General features: G+C 52.7%; 1 protein-coding gene and 1 long non-coding RNA gene across 3 annotated transcripts in view; one reads left to right on the top strand and one right to left on the bottom strand.

Annotated features, from left to right (window-relative positions):
- OAF (out at first homolog) overlaps positions 1-3460 on the top strand; it is an 18518-nt gene extending 15058 nt beyond the window's left edge. The window contains exons 2-4 of the mRNA XM_057750015.1: positions 18-152; positions 1056-1236; positions 2457-3460. Coding sequence (XP_057605998.1) covers positions 18-152; positions 1056-1236; positions 2457-2722 — 582 coding nt within the window. The 3' untranslated portion in view covers positions 2723-3460. The remainder of the gene's footprint in view (positions 1-17; positions 153-1055; positions 1237-2456) is intronic.
- The window catches only part of LOC130861287 (uncharacterized), a 24434-nt gene extending 9841 nt beyond the window's left edge, over positions 1-14593 (bottom strand). For both annotated transcript variants that reach the window (XR_009055559.1, XR_009055560.1), the window contains exons 1-3: positions 14397-14593; positions 14145-14241; positions 2266-2344 (exon numbers count right to left, since the gene is read on the bottom strand). This is a non-coding gene — a long non-coding RNA (uncharacterized LOC130861287). The remainder of the gene's footprint in view (positions 1-2265; positions 2345-14144; positions 14242-14396) is intronic.

Here is a 14593-nt window from a genome sequence, read left to right as displayed (position 1 = left end):
CTGCCCTTCCCCGTCAGGATGTGAAGATCTTCCGGGCCCTGATCCTGGGGGAGCTGGAGAAGGGACAGAGTCAGTTCCAGGCCCTCTGCTTCGTCACCCGGCTGCACCACAATGAGATCATTCCCAGCGAGGCCATGGCCAAGCTCCGACAGGTGAGTGCCCACCGCAGGCCTGCCCCGGAGACCCCTGCAGCCAGCCTGACCCCTGGCCTGGACCCCGCCCCAGCCTCAGTCTCCCACCCAGCCCCGGATCCACTTTAGTCTTGGGACCCCACTCTTACCCTCTAGTCCTGAACCCCCTGCGTATGCCCCAGGCCACACCCGACCGCAGAGCCCCAGATCCCTAATCCGCACTGAACCCCCGTCTCCCAGATTCTTCCAGTCCCCTAATCTCAGCTCCTCCGCATTTATGATGGAGGCAGGTCGGATCTGCAGCCCCAGCGGCACCACTCATCATCCGGGTGACGCTGGCCAAGGCACCTCACCTTCAAAGCCCCTATTTTCTTACTGAGAAATGGGTTACAGTGAGAATTAAGTGGGATGGTGCATGCAGTATTCAGTGCAGCCTTCGAAACCCTCAGCCTGTTGCCCTGCTCCCAGTCCCTTTCTGGACCCCGAGCCTCTCCCCAGCATCATCTAAGTTCCCTAAACTATCCAGCAGGACCTGTCCTAGGCCCCTCCCTTTTACCTGCCTTTCCCAGAGAGACTCAGTTGCAGTTGCCTGGATGTTGGAAAGTACGGGACCCCAGAGGTCACTGACCCTGGGGCAGCTTGCCTGGCCTGCCCACCTCCACCACCACCCCCCAGCAACATGTCAGAATCCTCCCTCAGGCCCCAGAGGTCAGCCCGGCCGCTGACTGCAAAGGCTTGACTGCCTGGGTATTAGTTTCTCCATCAGTTGGAGGGGGGCTGCGTGCCCCTTGACTGCACCCTGCGGACTGCCCCAAGGATCTGAAGACAGCCAGCCTGGGCTTGTCTGACTCTCAGCGACCAGACAGAGAGTGGGCAGGGGGCCTTCTGAAGCTGGGTGGGAACAGGCTCTTCTCCTCCACACAGAAAAATCCACGGGCAGTGAGGCAGGCCGAGGAGGTGCGGGGCCTGGAGCAAATGCACGTGGACATCGCGGTCAACTTCAGCCAGGGGGGCCTGCTGAGCCCCCATCTCCGCAACGTGTGTGCCGAGGCCGCGGATGCCATCTACACCCGCCAGGAGGATGTCCGTTTCTGGCTGGAGCAAGGTCAGCTGGGCGCTGCCTGCTGCTGTATCATCTCAGATATGATGGGGAGCAATGATGAGATAGGGGGTTCTACACCCAGCGGGGACTGGTCAAGGAAGGCTTTCTGGAGGAAGTGACGCCTGTGTGGCTCTTTATGGAGAGGAGTCAGCCAGAGGAAAGGGACCAATTCCAGGTAGGGACACATAGAACTGTGACTCTGCTAGACCCTGGGGAGGGAATTCCCAGGCAGCACCCCCCTCACCTCTGTCCTTAGTGAGAACACAGATGAAACCTTCTGTCGTGAGACAAGGGCACAGGAACCAGGATCTGGATGGGGCCCAAAGACACCCGTTCCCACCTGCTACCTCTGCTGCCACCTCTCAGAGATCAGCTCCTCTCCTGCCCTTCACACCTTCCCTGAACCAGCGTCTCTCCCCCAGGATCCTTGAGAACGCCTCCCATCTTGGCTTGGTCCCTGCCTTCTCGGTCTATGTGACCTCACTGCTGGCCCATCTCCAGGTCACCTTTTCCAGGACTGTTCTGAGGTCCTCTCTGTAGAGAGGACAGGGAGATGTCACCATTTCGACTCCAGGCCTTTGGTCCTTCTGCACAGCTGGCTGAGCACAGGAGAGATGCCTGCCCCGCGCAGGGCAGTGCTGGATTGAGAAATGCCCGATAGGGCTGCAGTCATGCCCTCCGCACACATGCCCTTCTCTAGTACGCAGCACCCAACACTGAGTTGCAAGCTGGATACTGTCCCCCAGCAGCTGGTCCCTCCCGTGACCACTGAGCCAAGCCTGGGTCCAGGTCACTGCCGTGTCCTTCCAGCACCCCTCACATGTACACCCTGTGCCCTGGCCATCCTGACTTCCCCAGCACGTATGTGCTGGCCCTTACCTACCTGGCCCTCCACAGATACCACTCCTTTAGAAGCTTCCCTTGATTTCCTGCTCATTCTTCCCACGCCTCTATGCCATCACCTTCCAGCATAGTGATGTTTTTAAGCACAGGGTGGCAGCAGGGCAAGAGGAGGCCTTAAGGCAGACAGACCTGGGATTTGATCCTGACTCCCCTGCTTACTGTGTGACCTCAGCCAGACCGTTAAACCTCTCTGGGCCGGTTTTCTCATCTGTAAAACAAGGATGATAACACTTAGCTCATGGGGGTGCCGGGATACCTGCAGGGGCCATGCCAGGAGGTCTCCTCCTCTCCCTGCCCCTGACCTCCACCTTCTCCCCCAGGTGTGGACAGCTCCGTGTTCGAGGCCCTGCCCAAGGCCTCGGAGCAGGTGTTGCTGCCTCGCTGCGGGCAGGTGGGGGACCGCGGGAAGCCCTGTGTCTGCCGCTACGGCCTGAGCCTGGCCTGGTACCCCTGCATGCTCAAGTACTGCCACGGCCGTGACCGCCCGACGCCCTACAAGTGCGGCATCCGCAGCTGCCAGAAGAGCTACAGCTTCGACTTCTACGTGCCGCAGAGGCAGCTGTGCCTCTGGGATGAGGACCCCTAGCCGGGCTGGGGTGAGGGGTGGTCCCTGAGGCAGCTGCTCGGGGCCCGCCGCTCCTCCCCCAGCCGCCAGAGGGGGTGGCCACCCCCAAATGAGGCCTTATCTCTCTTCCTCCCCTCCTCCTAATCCCGGAGCCTCTGGCCCCCTGACTCGTGACTGTGAAAAGGGTTAACTCATGAAGGCAGCCCCCACTCTGGCCCTGCCCAGCGCCTTGCCTGGAGACAGAGGAGAAGGGGGCTCTCCAAGCGCGCTCCTCCCCTCCTTCATCTCCCCTGAAGTGTTCACTTTAGAGCAACCAAAATGTGACGGTCTGTGACTCCTGTTTAACTCTGAAGGCTGAGACCCTGAAAGGTGTCTATGCCTGCTGCCCTCACCCCCCCGACACGACCACCGCCCCACCCTCTGGAAGGAGGTGGCCCCTCTGCACCTTCCCACTGCCCAGCAAGGAGGGGATCATTGCCCCAGAGAGGGGGCAGCCCTACAGTGGATCTCAACGCGTTCCTCTCACTACTGGCCTCCGAGGCCCCCCACCCTGAGACAGACCACGTGTGCCTTTCCGCAAGACCTGGACTTTGCCGAGGAGGCAGGCACTGGCTTGCCCCCTCTAAACAGAAATATTTTTGTAATTCTGGGGCAGGGAGGGAGCGTGAAGTATGAGGAAAACTTGAATTCCAGATTTTTAATGCAAAGTATTTATCATTTGTACCAGAAATAAAAGTTTAAATTTTTACTTGACTGACAGCTCTAGACTCAGAGTTCGGAGAGAACTTTTGGCCAATGCTGCCACCTGGTGTCAGGAGAAGTGTCCCTGTACTCTTGGTGACCAATCTTGGCACAACTCCTAAAGCACCTACTGTGTGCTCAGCCATTGTGTGGTGGGGAGAGGTTGTAGATGGGGGCGGGTATTACTAGGAAAAGATACAACAAAACTTCTGCACTTAGAAGATGAGACAGGGGCTTCCTAGGTGGCACAGTGGTTAAGAATCTGCCTGCCAATGCAGAGGTCACGGGTTCGATCCCAGCTCCAGGAAGATCCCACATGCCGCGGAGCAACTAAGCCCATGTGCCAAAAAAAAAAAGGAAAAAAAATGTGCTGCGTAAGAAGATGAGACATACAGAGACTTCCCTGGCAGTCCAGTAGTTAAGACTCCACATTTCAAATGCAGGGGGCACGGGTTCAGTCCCTGGTCGGGGAACTGGGATCCCACATACCGTGCAGCACAACCAAAAAATAAAAAATAAATAATGTGACAGAAAGAGAGAAAGAGCATCAGCCCCTTTGCTGAAATAAATAAATAAATAAAGAATAAAGAAGATGAAACATACATAGATGGCAAGCCAGGCAGTAAAAGACAGCGTGAGAGAGACTGAGACAAGAGAGAAGGTGAAAACTCTGGAACCAGACTTCAGGGTCACATCCTGGGCATGACTTTTTGAATTTATTTTATTGAAGTGTAGTTGATGTACGGTGCTGTGTGTGTGTTTGGTGTACAGCAAAGTGATTCAATTATACATATATATAATAGTTTGCATTTGCTAATCCCAAACTTCCAATCCATCCTTCCCCCGCTCCCCTTCCTCCATGGCAACCACAAGTCTGTTCTCTATGTCTGTGAGTCTGTTTCTGTTTGGTAGATAAGTTCATTTGTGCCATATTTTAGATTCCACATATAAGTGATATTGTATGGTATTTGTCTTTCTCTTTCTGACTTCACTTAGTATGATAATCTCTAGGTCCATCCATGTCGCTGCAAATGGCATTGTTTTGGGTTTTTTATGGCTGAGTAGTATTCCATTGTATATATGTACCACATCTTTTTTATCCATTCACCTGTCAGTGGACATTTAGGTTGTTTCAGTGTCTTGGCTATTGTATATAGTGCTGCTATGAACATAGGGGTGCATGTATCTTTTCGAATTAGAGTTCTGTCCAGATACATAACCAAGAGTGGGATTACTGGATCCTATGGCAATTCTATTTTTAGTTTTTTTGAGGAACCTCCATACTGTTTTCCATAGTGGCTGCACCAATGTGCATTCCCACCAACAGTGTAGGAGAGTTCCCTTTTCCCCACACCCTCTCCAGCATTTGTTATTTGTAGACTTTAATAATGACCATTCTGACCATTGTGAGGTGGTACCTCATTGTAGGTTTTGATGTGCATTTCTCTAGTAATTGTTGAGATTAAGCATCTTTTCATGGGCCTATTGCTGGCCCATGATTCTTATTTGCTGTGCAATCTTGAGTCAAGTTACTTTACCTCTCTGTGCCTCAGCGCTCTTAGCTATAAAATGGGCTTAATTGTGAGACTGAAGTGAATTCATACATGTCAAGTGCCCAGCATATAGTGAGCGCTCACTGTGTTAGCTTCTATTAATATTGTTACCATTACTGAAAAGAGCAGACCTTTCCTCATTTATAAACCCAAGAAAACTAAGCCAGACATCTCAAAGGCCTCTTCATCTCAAGAGTATCTTCTAGTATAAAGAGGCTGTAATATGAAGTGCTGAGCCGGGCACTGGGGACTTCAAGGAGGAGGGATGTTGATTGGGGAAGGTTTCCTGGACAAGATGGGACATGGGTTGAGGTTGCAGGCTGGTAGGGATTTGGCAAGGTGGACGGGACTGTGTGAGTACAGGGCAGAGACTGGAATGTTTCGGGGGTTGAGCAAGTCCCAGGGGTCCTCACCCCTTAGCGGGGAGGAGGCTGGGAGTCAGAGCCTTCCTCACAGGCATTGGAGAAGGAAAGGGGCTTGCAGGGCTGTCCCCCTTACTCTGCTCCCCGGCACCCCTAGAACAGGCTGCTGCCCCTTAAACTATGCTGGCCAGAGGGTTGTGGTAGGAGCCAGGCTTACTTGGCCATGGTCAAGTTAGGGGTTGGAGGTGGGAGTGGAGACATCCTTTTCAAGTGGGTGTGCCTCTTTCTGAACTGGTTTACAAGGACCAGCTTCAGCCGTGCTAGGGGGCAAGTTGGGGAGGCCTCCCTTCCCAAGCCTTTTCCTCCTTCACCTCCTGTCCAACCCCTGGTCCTGGTGAGGGAAGGGATTACTTGGAGGAGGCATCTCCCACCCCTCTTAACTCTGTGGGTGTGTCTTTATTGCTAGGGGTGGTGGTCCCCAAACCATAGAGCTTCCCTACCCACTTCCGAACAGCCAAGAATAATGCTTTTTTAAAAGTAATGTTTTCAAGACTTGGAGTGTTTTTCTGATCTTCCCTGGGGAGGGAGGGACTAGCACCTCCAAGCCTGCCTGTCTCCTGCAGGGAGGGGGCTTCTGGACACTGTCACTACAGACCACCCTGCGTGGGGCCCCTTCTCTGTCTCAGGGCATGGAGATGAGAATTAAGAGTCCCTGAGACTTTGGCCTGACCATACACTTGGACGAAGTCCACGCCTCTCATCATTCCAAACAACCCTCCCAGCCTTCCCAGCCAAGCTCTGGCTCTGCCACAGTACTTCCAACTGGGAGTCTCAAACTTGTGTGCCTCAGACTCACACAGAGCTTGTTAAATAGATGTAGGGTTAGCCACTTGAGAGATAAGGCTTTACTTTCCTCCAGAGGCCTTTGTGGATGTGTGAAAACACCTGGAAGAGGTAATATACCTACAATAGTATTCATTTCTTCAGGCTTTACAAATCACCTTCATATAAATAAGCTCACTGGCTTCTTTCCGTGATTCTGTGACATGTTACAAATGCTGCTTACCATCGGAAATGATGTGACTTGCCCAAGGTCAGACCATGAGAGAAGAGCTGGGATCCAACCCCAGTCTTCTTACTCCGTGCACACCTACAGCCCAAATGGGTTTATCAGATGAGCCCGTTGGAACCTCAGCACAGCTTACCAGTGGGAGGGCAAGCAGGGCCAGCCCTGCAGTAGCAATCACTGAGTACTTGGGTGGGTGGGGGGGAGGTCCCAAAACTCCCCTGGGACTGATGTTGGCAGGAACAGGCTCCTGATTGGCCCCCTTTGCCAAGGTAAGCAAGGCCCTTGGGTGGGAGCCCAGGAGCCCAGGCCTCACCGGTGCCTCTTCAAGCCAGAGGAGATAAAAGTGGTGCTAGGCCTCCCTGGCAGGGTCACCCGACCATGGCCGCGCCTGTACTTTCTGTAGGTTTTCTTCAGGCTCCTTTCCCTGCAGTCTTGTTAACCAAAGGACATCGTAGGTGGGGAAACTATGGGGCCCTACAAGTTGGGGCACCTCTGCCCAGGGTCTTCATGGGACCTGGATAGCGTATGTGGAAGAGTCTTGCAAAAAGTGGGGCAGGGACTGCTGCCCAGAAGCAAAGCTAACAATGCATGCGAGGAATGTGGGCACTGGCCCAGTTCCATCCCTGGGCGACCTTGAGTGGGTCACCTCACTTCCAAGCCCCCAGTTCCATCATCTACTAAAAGAGAGGGCCTCTCTAGCCCATCTTCCTCAACACTGGCATTCACTGTGTGATTACTGCCTGGCATCCTACTGCGGATTTTTTTTTTAAATAAATTTATTTATTTACTTACTGGCTGCATTCGGTCTTCATTGCTGCGCGCGGGCTTTTCTCTAGTTGTGGCAAGCAGGGGCTACCCTTCATAGCAGTGCGCGGGCTTCTCAGTGCCGTGGCTTCTCTTGTTGTGGAGCACAGGCTCTAGGTGCACAGGCTTCAGTAGTTGTGGCATGGGGGTTCAATAGTTGCAACTCAAAGGTTCTAGAGCGCAGGCTCAGTAGTTGTGGTGCACGGGCTTAGTTGCTCTGCGGCATGTGGGATCTTTCCCAACCAGGGATGGAACCCGTGTCCCCTGCATTGGCAGGCAGATTCTTAACCACTGTGCCACCAGGGAAGCCCCACTGCAGATTATTAGCTACTTGGCTACTGATGGGCAACTGACTGGCTCCTACGGCCAGTATTTGCTAGATACTGTCAAACTGCCTCCAAATGGCACTGTCCCAATTTACACTCTCACTAGCAGTGTGTGAAAGGTCCTCTTTCCCCACATGCCTGCTGTATCAGTCAGGGTTCTCCAGAGAAACAGAATATACAAACGTATATACACACACACACACATATATATATATACACAACTATATACATATATATACAGTTGACCCTTGAACAGGGCAAGGGTTAGGGGAGCGACCCTCCACAAAACCAACAATCTGAGTATGATTTATAGTTGGTCCTCTATATCCATGGTTCCTTAGTATCCATGGTTCTGCAGATTCAACTGGAGTTGATCACATGGAACTATAGTATTTACTATCGAAAACAATCCCCAGATAAGTGAACCCAGGCAGTTCAAACCCATGTTATTCAAGGGTCAACCACACACACACACACACACACACACACACACACACACACACATTGACTTTAGCTCATGAGATTGGGGATCTGGACAGTCAAGGCCTGGCAGCTGCCAGGTTAGGCAAAAGGTGATGTGGCAGCCTTGAGTCTGAAATCTTTAGGGCAGGTCAGCAGCTGGGAACTCAGGCTCGATTTCTATGTTAAGTCTTGATGCAGAATTCCTTCTTCTGGTTTTTGCTCTTAAGGCCTTCCACTGATTGGATGAGGCCTACCCACGTTATCAAGGGTCATCTCCTTTACTTAAAGGCAACTGATCGTAGATGTTTAATCATTTCTACAAAATGCCTTCACAGCCACACCTAGTCTAGTATTAGACCAAGCGACTAGCATCATAGCCTAGCCAAGCTGACACAGAAAATTAACCACCACACCTGCCATCACTTTATATTATCACCAAGTGTTGGCCGTTTTGACTGTGAGAGTCATCAAAGCACTCCAGGGTTTATCCTCCAATATGAACAAGTGACTGTAGAGAGATAACTGGCCGTGCTGGCTCCCCATTTGCCCCTCCCCTCCTGTATTCTCCACCTCCCTCCGCCCTGTCTGTGCGCCAGGATGCCGACCTCTAGCTCAGTCTCACCTGGGCTCCCTCACCTCTGGCTCAGCTGGGAGAGGCACCAGAGGTCAGAAGGCAGGACGAGAGAGACTTGGGGCTTGGATTCCCTGCCCCTTGCTTCCTCAGTACCACAGCGCTGGCCCTGGCTTCCTTCCTCTGAGAATCCAGACCTCCTTGGGCTCCTGAACCACTATTTCTCCTCTTGCCTCTTCAGCCCTAGCTTCTCAGTGTCCCTTAACGCTGCTGGCACCTCTGTAAATGAGCGATCCTTCATCAAAGGAGTCAAGCCTATTGTTTTCCTGCAGAGATGCTGACAACAGCCATCCCAGGTGGGGACCCAGAAGAATGGCCAGTGGCCAGGAAGAGGGCTAAAGTGAGATGGACGGCACAGGCCCACGTGCAGGGGCTCTGTGTCCCTTCTGCCTGGGAGAAGGCCCAGACCTCAGGGGGCTTCCAGGCAAGCAAGGAAGACAAGGCGGGTTACACGCTACCTCAGGACTCAGGCCTGTGGATACTTTCGGGGGCAGCGTCTGCATCTCCGGAGGTGGCGGTCTCACCGCCTGAGTCCTGCCTCCCACTGTGTGTCTCCTGCTGTGAGAATGTCCCGACTCCTAGGGGCGTGGGGAGCGGGATGAAGGGACACTGCACTCACAGCCCCCTCCTCTCCTGCACCCCAGGAGCAGAAAGCTCACTACCTCCTGCATCCACACCTGCCTTTCAGGATTCCCGCCTGTCCTGATGGTGGGAAAGTGTCCCTTCTCCCTGACTCCAGGGATTTGAATCCCAGCCCTCCCCCTTCCTCTCTGGAGAAGTCATCCTCTCTCTTCCCCTTGCATCTCCCTCTTTCCTGCCTCCTGCCCATCTGCCCTGAGAGTGTTTAAATCATTCCAATTTAAAAAACGAAATAAAAACACCTCAAACCCAAGTCCCGCTCCACCTCTGCCCTATTTCTCCTCGTGTCCTCACAGTCAAACTTCTTGCCAGACTCCTCCTCCTCCTCCCCCACCCCGTGCCGTGGCACTTAAGCCTATGCTGTGTTGCAATCAGTAAAAGTCACCTGTTCCTGAAACTGGTGAATTATTTCCACCTCATTTAGGCCCAATTCGAGGTCCTCCCTGTGCAAATATCATCACCTTCACTTACTTGTGGCTTTCCACCTCTTGTACTCTGTGATCTGGCCACCTTGTACTGTGTGGGCTCCCCTAGGGTGCCATGTGTCCTTGTCTCATATGCCGTTCCCTTAGCTTGTGCCGGTCATGCTCGCTTCCTTCTCCTTCCTCTTTGCTGGGGATTTCTGCTCAGATGCCCCTGCCTCTAAGAAGCTTTTCCTGATGCCCACCCACAGATTCAGGTAAGATGTGCCCTACCGTGGGCCCCTATAGTCCCCTCTATTTCCCTGGTAGAGCACAGGCCCCAGGATGAGGGACTTACTGTTCACTGGTCCGCAAGCATCACCAGACCGTGTGCTTCCTGAGGGCAAGGACACTGCCTGGTCTCTGTTCCATTCCCAGCCCCTAGCCCAATGCATAGCTCCAGCGGGTGCTCAATTCCCAGCTCCAAATGGATGGATGGACAAATGGCGCTGACCTCCTATGCGTGTGGGTGCAGGATCAACATGGAGCTCAGAAGCTCCAGAGGGCAGTGTGGGAGGTCAGACACCTTAACCAGCAGAGTTGTCCAGCAACAGGACAGACAGCCCAACAAGGCAGTGACTGAGTGACTCCAACTGGGCTTCCATGGTAAAGTCTGGCCTTTGATGGGGAGTATGGACTAGGAGACTTAACAACAGCCTGAAACTAACACTCAGTATCTCCACCTGGCCTGGAACTGGGGCCCTTGCCTGTGGTTGCCCCAGACACGGACGGGCACTCATCGCAGGAGACAGGGATGAAACCTCTCCAGAATCTTGGGAGGGTTGCTGTGAGGGGAGCGCAAGTCAGGATCATACACTCTGATCACCACAAGAGGGCACCCTGGGCTTAGACGTGCCCTGAGCACGCAGGGGTCCAGGAGGATTACCTGATCTGAGGTAGGAGGGGAGAACCTCGAAAGGGCTCACTGAGGCAGGACTCTGCCAAAGATGTGATTAGAGTTGCTGGACCCCAGCCCAATGCTGGCCCCAAGGTCAAAAGAGTTCATTGTACAAGAGAGTTGCTATGCTGTTTTTAAATTACATACTGCATTAGTATCTGTTATTCAAAACCTTGAAGAGTGAAATGGGCAATGAGTTTGTGTGTACTCCCCGGAGATGGGTGGGGTGGGGTGTCTATGGTTGGGGGTCAGCATTAGGGGTATCGGGGGCAGGGGACAGCTGTATCCTGATGCCCGCGTCCTCTCCCATCCACTTCCCAGGAACAGTTGCTTTCTTCTGGTTCCCAGAGCACCTCTCACTCTGTCACCCAGATGCGCGCCCCCTGCGCCCCCATTCTGCGATACTCCTCCTGGCAATGGTGCCATCAGATTGAGTCTGAGGTGCGATTTTAAAAGAGGTGTGGAAGTTCCCCCCAGGCCTCTATCTTCCTTCCATCTGCTCTTTTGGGAGGCCTGAGCTTGGATCCGTTCCCTGTGGTCACCCCAAGGCAGGGAGCTGACCCCCACCCCATACCCACACACTCTGGGCCCCACAGCCCATCTGGCAGACAGAAAGAGCTAGAAAGGACTTGTTACTTGGTGGCCTTCCAGAACGCCTGGCTCTCCACCCCTCTCCCAGTTCTGACAACTCAATCCAGCTGACATGACAGGAAAGGAGAGTGAGCAGAAGGGCCTGTGGCCAGTGAGTCCACTTTTCTTTGCTGAGGTGGGGAACAGGGCTGCGGGCCCCCCTCCGTCCCAGAGCACCTCCTCCAGGCGTAAAGCCTGTTTCCAGCTATGTGTCTGGATGGGGAGGCTGAACTTCTAGATCCTCCATCCTTGAAGCAAAAGAAGTTGACTGCGTGCTCAAGTAGAAATGGGGCCTGGGGGCTAGTGACTTCCTAGAGGTGCAGCCAAAGGGATCAGACATCACCCCAGGAGGACCAGAAGGACCCCGGGAGGGATCTAAGTTGATCTCAGGTTTGGGACAACAGGATCCTGGAGTTAGGCTTTGGCTACTCTCTTGAAAAAGCCCTCCAGCTCTTGAGAGGGTGGGGGTAAAGGAGGAAGGGAGTGATCATTTGCATGTCATTTGCATACGGCTCTTTTGATGTCCAAAGGCACTGAAATTTCCTGTCTTTGCACCTTTCCCCCTTTCTTTCTTCCATTCGTTTCTAACCTCCAGGCAACTCCCTATCTCTCTCCTCTTCCCAACAGCTTTTTCTCTTCCTGGTTAAACAGAGAAATGGAGTATTAGGCCCGGAGGGTTGGCACCTTCCTCACCACCTCCCATCTGCCCAGAACTCAAAGAGCTGGTTTCATGGCGGCTAGAAGTGTTCCACAGGAGGAGGGAAGGACAAAGGGGTCTTTTGCACTCCTGCTCCAGCTCATCTAGTTGAAATGGTCATGAAGTAAGTCAGAGAAGGAAGGAATAAAAATTGTCCAACTCTGCCCCTTGCCCAACCAGGCTTCGAAGGCCCAGGAAGAGCATATGGAGGAGGATTGGAGAGAATAGAGGGTCTCACCCCCTGTGGACCTCTGGTCCCTCATATGATTCCCTTCTATGAGCGTATAACTCGAGGTTTCTTCCACCTTGAGTTATACGCTCACAGAAGGGAAGGGGAGAGAAGAGAAGGGGAGACAGCCTCAGATACTGGAGGGCAGGATTAAATATACCAGCTTTAGAGTCATGCAGACCTGGTCTGAATTTCAACTCTGCTATCTACTAGCTGCATGAACCTCCCCGAACCTCAGTTTCCTCATCTATAAAAGGAACCTAAAAATTGTATGTTCCTCTTAAAGGTGCTGACTAAATAAGAAGGTACATGCCCAGCATGTAGCATTTTCTTGGCATACAGGAAGCATTCGGTCAATATTTATTGAGTGAATGAGCAAATGAATGAAGGTGAGGTCCTGTCTGCCACCTCTCCCTCACCCCTCTTACCCTCCCCACCTCCCCCCAATCACCCCCTCCCCTGGTCTGGAACCAAGGCTGTCCTTCCAACTATGAACGTATAAGGTTCCATCGCTTCCCCAATGGGCCCCCTCCCCAAGAGTTCCACCCCCACCCCCAGCACCCCAGAATCCTAGGCTGCTAGAGCTGGAAGACTCTTAGAAATCATTAGGTACATGCTCCTCTGGCTTCTGGAAAACTAAAGCCCAGAAAAGAAATGTAACTTTGCACATGGAAAAGAGAAACAGGTTCCATTCCAGATAATGGTGGTCAGAGAATCAGACCCTTGATGAACATGGCTATGCAAATGCTATGCAAATAGAGATATGGAAATCACAAGCACACAGGGGTATATAAACTATGTGCAGGCATTTTTCTAGGATGATGGTAGGTGAAGTGCAGCTGTAGATAAGAAATGGCCTCAAGGTTTGGGGCCAAACCTGAAGTGGAGAAGGGGAGGGAGAGGAGAGGAAAGGGGAGGGAAGGAAGGGAGAAGCTGGCAGTGTCCCAAGGCTGGGGGAGCAGGGGTGTGGGTTTGCTAGGCCTCCAAAAGCTACTGATCTCTTTCCTCAGCCAGAAGAAACAGAAAGAAAGTCTTCTCCCTTCTTGCCAAGAGTGGGGGGAAGAAATGATGGTGCGAATTAGGCAGAGTGGTTTGTATGGACCCAAAGAAGCACTTACTAAACACTTTCTATCCCTCCAGGGACACTGCGGCACCCCCTGGGCCCTTTCTGACATCTGTTGTGTACCCTGCACTGTGTTTGGTGCTGTGGGGGCAGCCAATCAGTTAACAACCAGGAGGTGGGATAAGCAAAGTCCCGCAGAACCAGCCACAGGGCTATTAAGAACCCTGAAATGGTAATTTAATAACAGATCAGATCACTTCCAACTTCAGAAAGGAGGGTGGCATTTGAATTGTGCATGAAGGGAGTAGAGTGCAGAGCTTTAGAACAGGAGCCCTGATACTTACTGGAAAGGTAACTTTGGGCACGTTAAACTCTCTAAGCCTCATTTTCCCCATCTGTAAAATGGAAATAATAACAGTCCAATTTACGAGTTGTTATGAGGACTAAACAAGATCAGGCGACTTTAAAGTGTTGGTTAGCACAGTGCCTGACACACATGGAAAGCTCAATAAATGCTGGATATTATAACGGGGATTATTGGGGTGGATGGTGGGTGGACACATGAACTGGAAAGAACACTGCAAACAAGGCATAGAGGCAGAAAAGCCCAGGGCTTGTTCTGTAAGCAAGTTGATAGAGATACCTGTCTGGAAAGAAAGGCAAGGTCTGCCCTTGCTGTGGGCACATGGCTTTCTAGGCTCATAGGCAGGTGGTCTCTTGGCCTTGGCACCTCTTACTGGGACCTGAGGAGTGGAGAAGTGTGGAGGGAGTCTGTGATGGGTGCTGCAGAGAGCCCTGGAGAAGGAGTCCAGAGACCTGATCCCAGCCAGGCTCCTTCCATCACTAGGGAATTGTGTGCCTTTGGACAAGTCACTTACCAGCTCTGTAGATGTGGAGGTGGCTGTTCCCAAATCCCTGACACTGGTAAATAACTTTCACATCATCCTCTCATAGAGCTTCACAGCAACCTGGGACCTGGTAGGGCAGACAAGAGACAGTATCTTCACTCAGAAGATGTGATAATTAGCTGGGGCCCATCTAGATCCAGGATGTGGAGAGGATGCACGGGGCCTAGGTGAGTTTGGCCAACTGCTAACTTCATATAGATAGATGCCGGTTAAGATTAGCACCTGCCCCGTTTTACGGATGAGTATGCTGAGTTCAGGGAGGTGATGAGCCTTGTCTCATGCCACACAGCCGGTAAGCCGGCGGCAGGTAGGATTCCACCACCAGATTCTTTCCAGCACAGCCCCGAGGCTTCTCCAGACACTCCAGAGTTCCTCGCAGAGCTGGGGAGTCTGTCGGACGGAAGCTCAGGACCCGCTGG

The sequence above is a fragment of the Hippopotamus amphibius genome, chromosome 9 (assembly GCF_030028045.1).
Source record: "Hippopotamus amphibius kiboko isolate mHipAmp2 chromosome 9, mHipAmp2.hap2, whole genome shotgun sequence".
Taxonomy (NCBI): Eukaryota; Metazoa; Chordata; class Mammalia; order Artiodactyla; family Hippopotamidae; genus Hippopotamus; species Hippopotamus amphibius.
The sequence above is the reverse complement of the archived record's forward strand: the minus strand, read 5'-3'. Positions and strand labels throughout refer to the sequence as shown.